Source organism: Poecilia latipinna, unplaced genomic scaffold (genome assembly GCF_001443285.1).
Source record: "Poecilia latipinna isolate Pla-1442-1.1 unplaced genomic scaffold, P_latipinna-1.0 Scaffold134, whole genome shotgun sequence".
NCBI classification, from domain to species: domain Eukaryota; kingdom Metazoa; phylum Chordata; class Actinopteri; order Cyprinodontiformes; family Poeciliidae; genus Poecilia; species Poecilia latipinna.
Genome location: NW_015112750.1, coordinates 37,696 through 55,005, shown reverse-complemented (window position 1 = coordinate 55,005; position 17,310 = coordinate 37,696). Strand labels below are relative to the sequence as shown.

The following is a 17,310-nucleotide window of genomic DNA, read 5'->3' as shown; positions in this document are numbered from 1 at the left end:
AAATGTTTGCGTTTTTAAACCTGCCAAATCACGGTGGCTTCGGACCTGCCGCTCTGGTCCCGTTCAGCGAAACAAACATCACAGACCACAAGACATGAAAGTCCTGAAAGGTTTCAGCTCATCCGCCAAAACAAATACTCCCTTTCAGTACAGCTAGTAAAAGCAACAGAGGACTTGAAATGGTGTTATTCTTGTTCAAGCTGCGTCCTGACTCTGTGTGTGTGTGTGTGTGTGTGTGTGTGTGTGTGTGTGTGTGTGTGTGTGCAGGCCATGCCGTACTTTGTGGGACTGATGCTGCTGGAGATGGTGGTGGGTGCGCTGATGACAGGAAGCCCTGTCGTTACGCTGAGTGACGGTCTCACCTCCCTTTCTGCTGGAATGATCTCCAGACTCCCTATGTAAGTCTGCTGGACCCATCGAGACGTAAATATGTGTCACAAAGTGTCATAAAGTGAGGCAGAAGATCCCAGTTATACTTAACTAAGAACAACACTACTTCAAAATTTTTTTACCCAAGTTAAAGTAAAAACTAGCCATTAAAGAAATTACTCAAGTTAGTAAAAAGTCTACTCAAATTCTGAGTAACTTATCAAATTATCAATAATTTAATATTTAAAAATTACACCATCAGGTGGACCAAAATGTAAAGTTAAGAGGAAATTTTGTGTTTTTTTTGGCTCTAGTGGCCTTTATTTGATAGTTAATTGGCAGAAAAGTGGGTAATGAGAGAAGGGGGAAGACACCAATCGAACCTGCGACAGCTGCATCAAGGCCTCCATATGTGGGTTGTGCTTAACCCCTGCGCCACCACAGCACACCCGAAATTTTGGTATTTTAAGGACAAAAATGATAATGATTCATATAAGTAAGAAAAATAACAATCAGTTAAAATAACTTTTTTTCCAAATCAGTTTCTTTCAATAAAATCTTTAACAGAAACTGCAGGTGTGTGTGTCTGGTGATTTTTATTTTTTTGGTTAAAACATGTTTGTTTTTCATTCAGTGGGTAGAAAATCCAGAAATTTTACTCGACTAAGAGTAGAAACACTTCATAATAAATTACTCAAGTAAAAGTGAAAAGTACAGCGTAGTAAAAATACTCCTAAAAGTACATGCTTTCAAAAGAGTTACTCAAGTAAATGTAACTAGTTACTACTAAGCCAGTCCAGCACATTTTGCTGGTCGATCAATAGTCCCAGAACGTATTGCGATAAACGATAACATTGTTGTTTTGAGAACATTTATTTTGGTAATAATGGCTTAAAAATACAAGAACATATTCTCAACTCAAATGAACATTTAACACTGGAACTGAAAGACATTTTAAATATCCAAAATAAACATCAGAAACGACAAATAAAGTGAATTATGAAGTCTCTGTAAACAAAGTTATTTAAAAAAAAAAGGGATAGTTGAGATCAAAACACCAGACTGACAACTTTTATCGTTCAGTTTTTGGTACAAAGAGAGAAAAAAGAGGAAAACGATAAATCAAGCAAATAAAAATTGAGTTTCTTTTAATTTATCATGCGATTAATTGATTAATTGATTTATTGTGACAGGCCTAGTAGACAGAAGAAAGGGGAAGGTTAAAGCAGCTGATCCTAATTTATCATGTTTGTGTTTTGAAAGAAAAACATCCAATTCTTGTGCATCAGAATATATTGTGTTGTTAAAAGTAAACCAAAGGTATGGCTACTGTCAAAAAAATAAATAAATCAGGAAGCAACAATTTACTTCATGTTTATGCAAATTTGTAATTAAAATGAAACATGGTAAAGTCTGAATAAGTACTTTTTGGTTTTGTTTACTCAGAAGGCAAATGTGACTCAAATCCGATTTTTTTTTTCTTTCTTTATGCGACTCGTGTCCGACTTCATTTTTCTGTCAGAACCACCCTTTTCTGATAAACAAAAAAAAAAATCCTATTCATTTCATTTCCATATGTGGCAGTAAGTCAGATACGTTTTGAAAACCTTTCCACAGATTCTCTACTGAGTTTATTAGGCCTGGACTTTGACTGAACCATTTAGCACGCGATGTGCTGGAAGATGAACATCTGCCTCTACAGTCCTTTGTGGCAGCATCTGCCTGTTCACACCAAAACGTACCACATACCCACTGTCTTACCGTTAACCCTCCAGCTGCTCACTGTGGGAAAACAAACCCTGTGTTTTTGCTGAAGCGGAGCTCTGCCGTGTCCGTCCTGCAGGCTGGTGATGAGAGGCTGTGAGCTGTCGGCCTACCTGTACGTGTGGGACCACTTCCACCTGCTGGAGCTGCCCTGGGACTCTGCATGGACCTGGTGGCTCACCTTCCTCGGAGTGGACTTCTGCTACTACTGGGTCCATCGCTTCGCTCACGGTACCGATAAAAACATTACACTGATGTCCACAAACAATAAGAATCCAGGCTTATTAAAGGCACTATTATGAAAAATTCACTTTTGCACATTTTTATTCTTCCATTTCAGTCTCTACTGCTTCCAGAAACATTCAAAGCGCTAACAAAAAACAACAAAAAAACAAACACTTGTCTGTTTTCTGGCAGAAAGTAAATGTTTTTTGGTGTCCACAAAAAGAGCCCTTTCAAAAACCTCCCAATGCTGACATTCCCTCGTTACCTAGCAACCCCGGCCCGTCACCTAGCAACAGAAGTGGAGCCCAGCCCCCGCATTTGTCTCCCAAGGGAGAAATTTGTCTTAAAAGAAGGAGCAAAGGAAATGACAGGTGTCTTTTTATGGCATTGCATGGCTAAGCATTGGTTTGTATAAAAATATAAAAACAGGTTTTTAAAAGTAAACTTAAAAAAATAATTAAAATTTTCTGTTATACTGTCTCTATTGTTTAAAATGCTTTTAAGGAGATATTTAAAAAAACATTTTTGCAGTGATAGTTTTCTCAATACAAGAACAAACATTGCTTTAAACAGTCAATAAATCCATAAACCTAGCAGAAATTATTAAATAGACAAAAAAATATTGAGCAAAAGAAGCGAAATACACAAATATTCACTACATGTTTACATGCATTTCATCCCTTTCTTTAATGGCTGCTGGAAAAGACGTGTTTTGATGTTACCATTTGGAAACCGTTTGCTGAAGGTGTACTGGATGTGTTTAAAGTCATTTTCACATGTTTAAAGGTGAGAGTACTAACACAGAGTTAGGGGGCGTGGCCAGAAACGGCTTATTTGCATAAAAGTGACAGAGCCCTAAAATATTTCATTCTGAAAGGAGCTCAAAGTGGGCAGAACTAAGTAGACTGAAATCTTTTTATCTGAGATGATTTTGCACACAAAATGTAATGAGCATGTTTTATGTTTGCTATCATGTTTAAAAGGAAACACATTAGGTTCCCTTTAAGCATAAATGGGTTGTGACCTTCTTTTTCACCTTTAATCAAGAAAATATATAAAAAGGTAGCCTTTAATGCTGAAGCTTCATTGATTTCCGCAGCTCTTCATTGTGTAGAAAACGACTATCTCTGAGTTTCTTGTTGCTTTCACGAAGTCCAAACAAAGGCTACAAAGTCAGCGGATGATAAATGGTCTAAAAATGTTGATTTAGTTGCCTTCCCTGCAGGGAGGAGCGGTGAACATGGCAGTCACTTGGTGTTTTCCTGGACACTGTAGAGGAAGCAATTATTTTTGAGTTACATCCAGCTGCTTTAGTGCTGTCCAGATGTAAGAGGCCTCAGCCTCCTGAGAGCTGCGGTCTCAACCCAAGGCTGCCACAGCAACAGGCTGCATATAGTAATGTCTCTGAATCTCCACCGTCCTGCAGCATCTTTTTTGGAAGGAACACAAGCAGAAAATATGGTCACGGCTCTGGCTTTTTTTCTCCTTTACAAGGATTTCCTCCGTGTTTGCTTAGTGATGCACATGGCAGATGTTCAGCTGCCACTCAGCCGACTGGATGAGAGGTAGGTATTTGTGGCCTCTGGCGATGTTTATTTGTGTCAGTGACACATCAGCCTTCATAGTTTTGGATTAAAGTCCGCCGCCGCTGTGTTGATATTAGACCCTGGCTAAACAGAAGCCTTCAAAATGTTTCCCGCTGCTGGCCAGAAAGTGTTTTCTGAGGTGAGGGAGAACATACCGTCGGAGCTACAGCCGTCATTTTTAATTGCACTTGATGTCATATGTGCCTGAAGAACGTTAGACATTAATATTGTCATGGTGACGATACATCTGCATGTGTTTATAAAAACCTTGCAGGAAATATGATCTCATTGGATGCTGGCGAGCTCTTCCTCATCGGTTATTTATGAAGATGTGAGTTTCCACAAACAAGTTGTTCTACACAGTCAATAATGAAGGAATGGATGTTAAATCATAAAGTTATATTCTAGTGCTGACTGCTCAGTTGATGATTAATAACATGCTGATTTTCTCTATTATACACACATGGCTTATCCAGCATTGTTGTCAGACTCTAAAGAAGCTATTGTCTTCATAAAACAGATTAACAGATTAAATCATAAAGTTTTCAGTGATGATGAAAAATGCACTGAAGAGTCCTGTCATTATTATTTATGCATCATTATTTCCCATCTTTTTTCTAGTGAGGAACTGCGTTCAATGTAACGCTTTCTAGCCCTCCTGCCTTGAGAAGCCATTATTAATTTGGAGGTGACGTCACACTGTGTGTTTAAAAAAAAAAAAAATCAAAAGAGATACAAAAGAGTTTTACTCAACTTTTTAGAATTAAAGCAAAATGTTTATGCAGGTGACAAAGTTAGTATGTTGTATGTGTTTATTCCCAAGACACCCCATGTTTTTATAACGCATACACAGATATTTAATACCACTTTCAGACATACTGAGAAAACCTTTTGAAGGTGTCCTGCTCTCTTCAGACATTTAGCTTGTTCTCCTGACTGAAGCCACTGACTGTTAAATTGAGTGTTGATTCCCTAAATGCTGTGGAGCGACTTAAAATCAAATCAATTACTTAAATTAGTGTAGCGCATTTCAGCAGCCCGGCATTTCAAAGTGTTTTACATTACAAGGTCATAAAACTCAACAATTAAAACATTACATTTAGTTAAGCGCCTCCGTTAAATGTTTCATTGATTCTCAAAAGCAACTCTGAACTGCTGGGTTTTTAGTCGAAATCTAAAGGAACTCAGTGTTTTGGCTGTTGTGCAGTTTTCTGGAAGTTTGTTCCAGACTTGCGGTGCATAGAAGCTGAATGCTGTTTCTCCATGTTTGGTTCTGGTTCTGTGGATGCAGAGCAGAACCAGAAGACCTGAGGGGTCTGTAACGTTGCTATGACAACAGCAGCAGATCTTTACGCATTGTGGTGCTAAACGGTTCAGTGATTTATAAAATAACAGCCGTATTTTAAAGTCTATTCTCTGAGCTACAGGAGCCAGAGTAGGGACTTTAGACCTGATGTGCTCCATGTTCCTGGTTTTAGTCAGAACGCCAGCAGCAGCGTTCTGGATCAGCTGCAGCTTTGTTTGTTTTGAGCCGCTGTTGCAGTAATCAATGTGACTAAAGATTGGTAAAGAAACCCTCAAACGTCTCACAGATGACAGTGTGGAGTGGGTGAGCTTCGTTCAGACTGACGTCAGAAATGATAGAGAAGCATTACTTATCGTGTAACGATGCAATATTTTGTGTTTGAATAAGGCTGACAGTTTTCTATGCATTGTTTGAGGTGGTCACAAGTATTCATGGATTTTATCGTTAATTCATTTTTGAACATCAAGCTGTGATGTTACAGAGGCATTTTAGTGGGTATGATTCATGAAAGCCTGAATTCTTCTTGCACCGTCACATGCTAGTTTTTATGTATTCATTGTAGTAATTTTATTTTTGAATTGTAAAATCAGTTTTCTTGGATGTCTCAGAAGTGTGAAAGAATCGTGCTGTTCTTTCTTTGCTCTTCCCGCCCGCTGGGGATGTTTTTCTGGAACCCTTTGAGGTCACAAAGTCATAAGTTCCTGAGCAGCTGCAGTTTCTCTGGATATAAACGCTTTTTCCTCTTGTTACCAGAAGGAAGCTGCTTTCTGCGACCGCAGAGGAGCGGGCTGCCGCCGCCGTCCTCGGCCTCACTCTGGTCAGCTGAGGTTGTCTCACTCAACATATCTGACCTCCTTCTCCTTCCAGATGAAGTTTTGGTTAGAATACGGAGATGCGTTTTGCCCATTAATGCTCAGAGCTGGCTTCTGACTGCTGGATAATCGTACTTTATGAGCTGTGTCTTGCTTTACTACTTTTACTTCTTGGAAGAACTTTGCTATAGTTCAAAACAGAAGAAAAGTTGCATCTTTAATCCTATTATGTTGAGGCATAAGAGCAATAAATCCTCCATTTGAATAACGAAGGAAAAATTACAATACATATGCTCAAAATGAGGCAAAGTTACACCCTGTGCTCAGAGGGGGGAGGGGAAAAATACATTTTCTCAGTGTAAAATATAATTGTGAGTTTGAGCAGTTTTATGGTTGATTTCATAGTTTCCCTCCCATGACCTCAACATAAAAAGGATCGCTCAGAGATAATTAAGTGGAAGGAATTTGGCAGTCATGTGCGCTGATGCCATCTATGTGCAGGAGACATTACTGGTGGGGATTTCTGCTGCCAGACACTGATTCTGGAGATAGCAGCAGATTGAAACAGAAAATTGAAACCACCTAATCAGCAAGCCCTTTTCAGATTTAGAACTTAATGAAATTCAGGTTTCTACGTTCATACACACACACACACACACGCTCACAAAAATAATAATAATAATACTAAAAGCCTGTGACCAGACGTTTTTTATGGGCCTTTCTTTGCATTTGGCTGCAGTCGGCGTAGACAAACAGCAGTTGTGGTTAAAGCTGAGGCAAATCTGGAACTTCAAACATTTGAATGACCTTTGTGCACACACTGCCTTTCCAGTTTTGCTCCTAATATCAATATTTGCACGAACCCATATCATCAGTGCGCGTCCCAGAAACAAATACTTAGCTACATTACTTATTTATGAAATAATAGGAGCTTTTTCTCACTTGTTTTTATCTGAACAGTCATAAAATCCAGTTTAAGATTTTGATAAATGACCCAGTTTACCTGATGTGTTTTTTTTTTTTCCAAAAAAGCAAAAGTTTGTTTTGTTGTCTTTTATTTTCTGAAGCGCCGTGGACGGGTTTGGGTGCTTGTTTCGGATGCGGCTGTGTTGTTGACAGGCCTGTTGATTCTGTTTATTCTAAACTCGTATCGCTAGCGCCACTAATAGCAGCTCTGCGCTCGGCCTGCATCTTCGTGCAGGCGTGCCGGCCAGGTTGAAGCCATTAATCAGCCAGTCAGCTGTCTACGCTCTGATTATATGTGAGGTAATGGAGTTACGCTGCAGCCGTCTCGCCGCACTAACGGCCGCCGCTGTTACGCTTATAGCTCAGAAACATCAGAGTATCACTTATAGACATGAAATGGTATCATTACCTACTCAAAATGACGTAATTTTAGAGAAAAGAAAAGGGCTTGAATCGGTAAAAGAAAAAAGGGGTTTGTTTTTCTTTTCCTGCTTCTGAAGGATCTCTTGATGAAAGCCAGTTGTTACGGGACAAGCTGGGTAAAATATTTGGTTGTTTTTCTGCGGCGCTGCATGATAAACTATAGCAGAATCATTCTGTGGAAACATGAAGTTGGGTTTCAGCTGAATGTGAGACAAAACATGGAAACTTTCTGAATTTGGGATAATTAAAACATGTTTAGGCATAAGGATCAAAACAATCTAAAGCGTGATGAATGTACTTTTTAGTCGTTCATATTTCAGATGATCCATTTCAGTCGCAGATGGACACAATCTGAGTTTTTAAATAACTAAATTTATTAAAAATCTAATACATAAAATCTTCTTTTTTGAGCTTTACATCATGTAAAAGCGACTTGTTTTTGTGATTAGAGCTGTGTATCGCCAACCTGAAGGTAAATGTCTGAACACTTTGTGTCCAGGATGTGTGGGGTCTGCAGATATATCCAGACTGTAAAAGTCCTGGATGGAGGGAAGATCTGTCCTGGTTGTGAAATTAAACTCTTGATTCAACGGGAAATCAAACGGGTCCAGGTTGATTTGGAAAGATTTTCATTTCAATAAATGTTTTCATCGTTTAAAGATATTTGTATTCCCACCATGTGTAATATTAGTGCTTAACGCGGCACGTCAGCATTTTCTTTTGGTGGCCCATCACACCTTAATGCCTTTTTACCACCAAGTTTTCTCCATTTGTGGTTAATGTCCTCTAATTGTGGCTCCCTGGGGTCTGAAATCCTTAATAACGGCTGCAGAAACTCTTTCCAAACTGGTAGTTGTCAGTGAAATTGTTTCTCATCTGTTCTTGATTTATTTGTTTTTTAGATTTGGAGCAGATTATTAGCTTCTTCTTTTTTTTTTTAACAACTTTTGGGCTACTTTATGTTATCAATAAGGTTTTTGTTAAAGTGATTGTTTTTTATTCAAAAGGTTTTGGTTTGTGAAATTCAACTAAAAGCCTGTTGATAATTTAGCCAATTCATTATAATCAGTTTTTCACAAAAGACCAGTAAAAATTTCAACACCACTCAGGTTTTTATCTTTGTTTCATATTGAAACATGTTTGATGATCTAAAACATTTACATGATGTATAAAATTGAACTAAAGGAAAATGTTACAAGCTGTTAGAAGAAATGTTTGTTTTCTATTGAAGCGTTCAGTTACGTCTCAGATTCGTTACTGCTGTGTGACGCATGTTTCACGTTTTCAAGTTGCAGGTGCTTGAAATCCTTGAAAAATGCCTGAATTTTAGCTAGATTTCACTTTATTACTAAACTGGGCAGCAAGAATGTGAAGCACTTTCAAGAACTTTCCAAACCTTGAAAATATTTAAATTTAAACATTTAGATGGGGAGAGAACAAAACCTGCAGATACCCAGATATGTTTACATAATAAAGACTTTTTTTCTCATCTGAAGTTAAATTTTGACCAAACTTCTTTGGTTTTAGGTTATTCAGAATCACTTTACTTATTTAGATTTGCTAAAAAGCGGGAAAACCTTGTGAGATAAATTTTTTTGGGTGATTTTATATGTAGATAAGTTTTAATTTGAGCAGGAACATCATTTACCTACCTGTTTGGATTGCTTCAGTGTATTGAATGTTTATTATTATTATTCACAATGGATCAATGAGTTATTGATCAGTGTAACTGAAATAAAGGTTGGTTCTTTTCTTTAATTAATGTTTTGTTTTCAGACCAGCCTGGTGCATTGAGTCTGTTAGAAACATTTCAAAACATAAAATGTTTCTGTATTTTGTTTTACCTCATCCCTGCTGTAGTGTAGAAAACTACCACAAAAAATATTAATAATGATAAATTATTTAACAGTGAATGAGTTTTTGTTTCTAAAATGTCCTGAAAAAATTGATTTTCCTGTGGGAAAAATGTTCAAACTCTTTTATTGTGTCAATTTTTTGGGATGTTTGCAGATCATTACTTGCAAAAAGCTAAATTAGTCCATAAGATTCATCCTGCCAACATGCTGGCATCTCTCCTGTCGAACCAACAGCCCTCATAAATATTCTGGCTTCACTTTCACCTTATTTAATCCATTATTGTCCATCCTCTGCTGTCCTCCGACTGAGACCGATGGACGTTAGGCTGCAAAAACACACAGGCTTACTAATCATCGCTCTAGTTTTCAGTGCAAATATAAAGGCAAAGCTTCTGTTTTCATTTATAATCTGAGATTATAAATGTGATTTCTAGGTATCGACCAAAGTGAGACGATCACTGCAAAAACACAAAAGTATTTTTTTGTCTCGTTCAGGGAGTCAAACCTGGTTTCATTTTGGGCAGAAATCTGACTGCTCTTAAAGGGACGGTACACATTGATAAAACCCATTGAACTGTTAAAGTATTAATAAATACTGTCCTTCCAGGGTTTTGTGGTTGTTTTTGTGGCTTATTGTAATCAAAATCACATTTTGTGACGCTAATTTAGAAATATATGTAAGGACTTTTTATATTTGTTCTAATGTATGATGTTAAATGTGACTTCTTTTTATTACTTGCCGTATTGATCATGGATTGTAACCTGGCATCTAGTAAGGCTGAGTCAATTAAGCCCAATGTTTTTGACCAATTTTGAAAAATCTTTGCAGTAAACTCAGAAAAAATGTGGGATTCGGCTGATTTTGTGTGAATTTAGAGGATTTGTGAAAAACTGGAGGAACTTATTGATGTAATTTGGAGTCCAGAGGGCCACATGAAAAGCTATGCCGGGCCAAATTTGGCCCCTGGGCCATGAGTTTGACACATGTGGTTTAGTTTCTAGTGCAAATATCTTAATACATTTGAATTAAGACAAAACTAGATATAGGAGCTTGTTTTAAGTAAATAAATCCTTAATTTTGATGAGAAAGTTCTAGATTATTTCACTTATAACATGGGGAAAATGTCTTGGTATAAGTGAAATAATCTGCAAGTGGAACTGGTATGTTTTCATCAATATTTAGGAATTACTGACTTAAGCTCCTTTATCTTGCTGAAAAGTTACCTGTAAGTTGGGTTTGTTTTACTTCAAAGTGTTAAGGTATTTGCTCTAGAAACGGTACCACAAATACTTAGTTTTTTTGTTTTTTGTTTTTTTGCAGTGTTTTGTGTAAAAACGGAGCTCCTCCTGTCTGTGGGACGGAGGGCCGGATCAGCACGGCCCCCAGCAGCTGGGGCTCCATAAATCTTCCTGTGACGGCCAGTTCCTGGCTCTGCACAGGTTGCACGGTCTGACAGCGAGACTCAGGCCCCTGGCTTGGCTTGCTGCTCCTGTTGGTCTGATTTGGTCAGGATGTGGGACTTTGGCTGGCGGCAGCACAGGAGATGAAGTGAAAAGCCTCCTGGGAGGCAAAGACAACATTAGCAGTGATATACAGGTCTCCGTGCAGGCCGGTCCGCCTGTTGAAAGAAGGTGAAAGAATTTCCCTTCATTGAGACTGAAGCCCCAGACATCACAGAGAGATGGCATCCGCCGGGCCTCGACAGCGAACGGCTTTAACAAAGTGTTGAAAAGGAGGCTTGTTATGATCGGCCAGGAGGCTGCTGAGCTAAGCAGAGGCCGCGGCTCGACTGTCTGCTGCCCTCATGCGCTGCACAGACAGACTTTCCTGTGTCAGCAGTGCTGATGGACGAGCTGATCTCGACTGCAGACACGGCTGAGGGAAACGGATGGGGGAGGGACTGTGAAATATAAACACAAACCATTTCTTTATCTTTATAAGCTGTAATGTTAGCCGTAGCAGAAACCAAAGTGAGAAATGTGTGGATTTAGGGACTGTTTTGTCTCTGGGCTGACCGCAGTCTTTGTGTGCATATTTTACTGGAATGCCTCGAGGGTATTTGATCATATTTAGTACAAAATGTCTCTTGGACTCTATTAATTATTCAGAGATCACAGGGAAGTCTCAAAGCACATTTCATTTTTTGGCTTTTAGACAAACATAATATCCACAATAATCTGACTGTAATCTGATTTTCCAAGTTTGCTTTGTCCTTTTATAGAGATTTGTAATTTTCTCAAATCTTTTCTCAACGGATGAGATGAAAATTAAACCGCAGAGACCAGCAAAGCGCTGCAAGATGACAGTTACTCCTAACATTGATCTGCCGTGAGATTATTTCAATTGTTTCTATGCTCTTGCTTTTTTGTGGCCATGACATTTTATCTCTGCTCTTTGGTTGAAATACTTCTCCCGTATCTTTTGGCGTCTCTACATTTAGGTTTGGTAGTTTTACAACAACTCTCAGACCTTAGAGCTTTCTCACTTATGAAACTCCTTAATCTGCTGTAATCTCCATCGCATTTTGGGATATAAAATATTAATTTGAAAACCTCTCTACTGTATGGGAGAAAAACCGAGATAGAAACATATGATGGTGAAGGTTTGAAATGTGTTTTTACCCACTTTTGTTTAGTATTCCTATATCTTGTGTCATAGTTGTCCAACATGTTGGCTGCATTTCCAAACGTCTTAAACTCCATGCCAGGTAGAGGTTGGTATTTCAAAATAAGAAGATATTATGTTATCTTGCTCCTGGATGTATATTGACACCAATAACTGATGTATAAAGAACCAAAATGTTACGAGAAAAGACCCTAAAATCACACAATTCAATCAGAGACCCTGGATTTTAAAGAGTCCACTGCAAAAACACACACTCGTATTTTGGTCTAGTTTCCAGTGCAAATATCTTAGTACATTTAAATTAAAACAAAACTAACATAAAAGCAACTCATCAGCAAGATGTGGGAGCTTTTTAATTCTGATGAAAAAGTCATATATAACATGGGGAAAATGTCATTATGAGCAAATTTATCAACTAATGGAACTATTTACTTAAAACAGGCTCCTATATCTTGCTGAAAAGATACTTGTAAGTTAGTTTTGTCTTATTTCAAGTGTAATGGGATATTTGCAGTTATACTTGGTAAGATCTGGAGTTTTTGCAGTGGGTAAAGAAAAGCAAAAGATTGGACGATGCGCTATGAAACTGCAATATGAAACCTGCTGAATGAAGATTCGACAGAGAGCAAAGTGAAGGTTTTTCTGGATTTCATTACTCAAAAAGGGAATATTAATGTTGATAAAACGCGTTTCAACCTCACCTGTCTCTGTCGCCCCGCGGTCTTCATGCCATGTTTGTCGGAGCTGTAAGTGGGCCTGACCGGGGTTAGTGTGTTTGGATTAGCGTGTGTGACGGAGCTGTGTGGACAGCATGAAGTATGGCAGCGGCTGAGGAGCCTTCGGTCCGCCATCCAGAGGAGTCCTGCGCTGCCTGTTTGGGTTGGCACCCTGTCCAACGAGCCCTCCAGTCCAAACACTGGAGGGCTGTTCACAGCCCATTACTCCTCTGATTGACAGCGCAGCCCACCATTCAAAGGAATGCACACCAAGGGTGTTGCATAGAAGTGCCAGGAGTTTGTCGCTTGGGGTGATGATTTAGAGAGCTGATTCATGTCACTATAAAAGCGTTTTATAAGGATGTCATTTTGAATCTGCTTCCAAAATGATTTTTTTTTGTCTTGTCCAATTTTTCTTTAATGGCGTCGTTATTTAAGGTACAGATCTGCAGTCGTGTCCACTTAGAGCTGCACTTTACTGGAGCTGGATTTATGGAGCTCAGCAGGACTTTGGTTCCTGCATTTATACGACTCTGGTTATGTAAGCATTGCTGCAAACGCAGTTGAGTTGGACGTAAACAGTATCTGTCAAAGTCTAACTCATGACTGTTGGTAATTTGTAGCTCCTTGATTATGTGTCATACTCCCATTCAAAAGTGCAGAGTAAAAAAGTAAAACATCCTTCTAACAAAACTTTCTGTGCCGTCATTCCACAGCTTCTTTTAATGTTTAAATTTCAATGTTGTTAAATTATAAACTTTGTTTTTTTATTTATTAATAAGGCAGTTGATAGTTGATTATAGGGGACTTATTCTGAAAAATTCACATTTTGCACTTTTTTGTTCTTCCAGTTGGGTCTCAGTTGCTTCTAAAAACAAACACCCAACCATTTTTGGCAATAAGTTAATGTTTTGTTGTGTTTGGAAAATGAGCCGTTTCCAAAACCTTCAGATTAAGTCACATTGGACAGACACTGCACCGTTACCTAGCAACCTAAAGAGAGCTCCAGCATGTTTGGTCAGCTGGTTTCACTGTATCTTGTGAGTAAATCACCAAAACATGATAGAAAAGAACTGATACAAGTCATATTTTTCTATATTAAACAGTATCCATCCATCCATCCATCCATCCATCCATCCATCCATCCATCCATCCATCCATTATCTTCCACTTATCTGGGGTCGGGTCATGGGGGCAGCAGCTTCAGAAGGGAGGCCCAGACTTCCCTCTCCCCAGCCACTTCTTCCAGCTCCTCCGGGGGAACCCCAAGGCGTTCCCAGGCCAGCTGAGAGACATCGTCCCTCCAGCGTGTCCTGGGTCTTCCTCGGGGCCTCCTCCCGGTGGGACGTGCCCGGAACACCTCACCAGGGAGGCGTCCAGGAGGCATCCTGACCAGATGCCCGAGCCACCTCAACTGGCTCCTCTCGACGTGGAGGAGCAGTGGCTCTACTCTGAGTCCCTCCTGGATGACCGAGCTTCTCTCTCTAAGGGAGAGCCCGGCCACCCTGCGGAGGAAACCCATTTTGGCCGCTTGTATCCGTGATCTTGTTCTTTTGGTCATGACCCAAAGCTGATTTTGAACAAGGGGACCCCAGTCTGCCAATCCGGGGGAACTGCCCCCGATGTCCATGCGATATTGCAGAGTCGCGTGAGCCAACACAACCCTACAACATCCAGAGCCTTAAGGAACTCCAGGCGGATCTCATTCACCCCCGGGGCCCTGCCACCGAGGAGCTTTTTGACCACCTCGGCGACCTCGTCCCAAGAGATTGGAGAGCCCAACCCAGAGTCCCCAGGCTCAGCTTCCTCAATGGAAGGCATGTTGGTGGGATTGAGGAAAACAACAGTGTTTTCAGGACAAATGAAAAAAACTAAACGTTTCTTGAGTAATCAGGTCTCTGATGAGCAAATGGATCTAGATGGTTCCCCTGCCAATCAGCTTTGAAGGCTGAAAACGTAAAACAAATCAACTTTATTGATCCCAAAGGGATATGAAAATAAGAGATAAAGATACAGTAAGTATGAAATAAGCAATAAAGACAACAAATAGCAGGAGGCTCATCAGAGACCAGGAACAAGATTTTAAAATGTCTTTTTACAAACAGGGATTTGATGTGACATGATCCAGTTTTCCACGTTGGTCAGAGCTGCTTGAGCTTCAGCTGACATGTAAATTCACCTTTACATAAATCTATTTTACTCATACTTATGAGAAACCTCCTGCTGTTTATCGTGTGTTTAAATTGTGCATTTCTTCCTTTTACTTGGCCGCAGTCCGAATTAACTGCTCCTTTATAGTATTTTCTTTGTTTCTCTTTTCTTCATATAAAAACATCTGCCTCTAACTCCACTCCTAGCAGCTTCCTCTGTCACACCACCATCTGCAGATGAAGGTTTTCTGTAGCCTTCCTACTTTCCTCTTCTGTTCCAGCTCCGCCTTCAACCTCCGTTCATTATGTCTGGTCTTTTGCGTATCCGAACCATCACTGCAATTGCAAAATTAGTGGAACGTTTACAAAGTTTTGTGCTCATTCGTAGTAGAAATGCAGCTAGTGACATTGTTTCACTGCTCTCCTCTTACTCTCTCTCCATGTTTTTCATAAATGTTGGAAGCAGCCTGCATGGCTGTGCCTCACTGTGAACATGTGGCCACTGAAGTGTTTGAAACACCTGAATTCAATCATTTGGACAGATGGGCAAATATCAGCAGTATTGTTCATTTTTACTACAAAGCTAAGCTTCTCGGCTGTCTGACAAAGTTTAGTAAAAAAAATAAAAATCGGTACATCATGAAATTTTGTTTTTGGGTGTAATGAATTGATTTAAAGGTGGCATAATAACACCACCTAGCTAATGCTGTTAGCATGGCTAATTAGGAGGCTATCTTCAATAATGTTTAAAGTTGTGTGAATTTTATCATTTCACTGCAAAAATTCAAAGTCTTTTGGCAGATTATTTCACTTATAACATGGAAAAAATGTCTCGTTATAAACTAAATAATCTGCTAATTGAACTAATACATTTTCATCAGTGTCAATGTTGTTACTTAAAACAAGCTTAGTAGTTACTTGTAAGTTAGTTTTGTCTTATTTCAAGCGTATGTAGATATTTGGACTAGAATTTAGACCAAACATAGTTGGTAAGATTTTATGTTTTGCAGTGTTTTGACATATGGAAACAACTCTTATAACTGATTTTATGATTTTTAAACCTTGATTAGCCTCGTTTTTGTCAGCATGAGTCAGCTAAAACTGCAGTCTGCAGCACTTGAAGTCACACTGTTGCTGCTGATACTTTCTTTTAAAGCTGAGTTTTGCTGAAATATTACCAACAGTTTCCTACATATTTTCTCTTCATGCACGGTGCCATAAATGTCCTTCAGCTGATTAGCGTCCACTCATCCTTGTTACTCTCAAGAGATCCAGATTTAGAGATCAGCGGAGATCCGTCTTCGGTAGCTTTGAATTTGGGCTCCGTGGCACCGGTTCTCATCGTCAGCAGGACTTCCCTCCTGAATAAGCCCAGCCAAACTATGCAGCGTCCCGCCGCGTCCTCAGATGAGGACATGGACCTGCAGTGAAGCTTAGCAGTTCCAACTTCCTATCAGTGACAACAAGCATCAATCTTCGCCGCCCTTCGTCCTGGACCCTGCCAAGCGTGACTCTAGTGAAGTGAAAAATTGCGAATGCCGTAGGCTGCTGGAATTAAACAAAGGCTGGATTATCCTCCCAGTATGTCCCGTAGTGGGACTATTCATCGTCCAATCCCCCTTAGTTCAGAGCGGAAGAAATACCATAATTTTTGTTCTTGGCTGCCGCTGATCCAGGCAGTTTTCTTCCCTCTTGCTTTACCTCACTTGTGCTTTCTCTGAAGAAATGTAATTTATACTCAAATGTCCAATGAAGTTTTTTGAAAAATTACACCTTTCAGTTTTTAATCATCCTAAGAAAAAAGCGCAGCATTTAGCCCCCGTCTGTTCTACCTAAAATAACAATCTTTGTGACTTTTATCCAGTCACACCTGCTAAAATCCAGTCATAACCCTTAAATAAGAAAGGTGTGAAGTAACATTCGGGAGCAGTAGCTTTCACTTGGAGTATCCCAAACACTTGAGGAATTAAAACTCAGCTTCACTTATTAAAGCCTGAACAGACAGATGGTTTCGCGTCTCTGCTTTAAAAACACTTACCTTCAGTTGTCAGCTGTGTGTTTGTTCAGGTGTTGCAGACCCACACACGGGGTTTTATGACTGCTGGGTGCTTCAAGTTTATGGATCGCAGGAGTTCAGGATTTTAATTTTAAATGTTTGTGTCAGAGTGATCCATGGTACAGAAAGCTTCTGTTTTCTGTGAGATGTTGCAACTTTTGCACACTAATTTTCAGAGTGTTAAGATTATAAATGTGATTTCTGTAATGGGACTATTTTATGCGTAAGTTTACATTGGAGTAGAACCGGGAAGTGACGTACACACTAGAGTCGACAACACTGTTCTGTAAGCTGAAATGTGTTATGTTCAACATTTAAAGACGTTTAAACGCAAGACCAGTGGCGTCATGACTCTGCATAACACTACAATTTAAATAAGATGGTCACTGCAAAAACACACAAACTTACTAAGTATTTTAGTGTTTCTAGTGCAAATATCTAAGTGCAGTTAAAAT

General features: G+C 39.4%; 1 protein-coding gene across 1 annotated transcript in view; it reads left to right on the top strand.

The window, feature by feature from the left end:
* Positions 1-253: 253 nt before the first annotated feature.
* LOC106945211 (alkylglycerol monooxygenase) overlaps positions 254-17,310 on the top strand; it is a 51,496-nt gene continuing 34,439 nt past the window's right edge. Inside the window, exons 1-2 of the mRNA XM_015028748.1 lie at positions 254-398; positions 2,213-2,364. Of these exons, the coding sequence (XP_014884234.1) occupies positions 271-398; positions 2,213-2,364 (280 nt within the window). The 5' untranslated portion in view covers positions 254-270. The remainder of the gene's footprint in view (positions 399-2,212; positions 2,365-17,310) is intronic.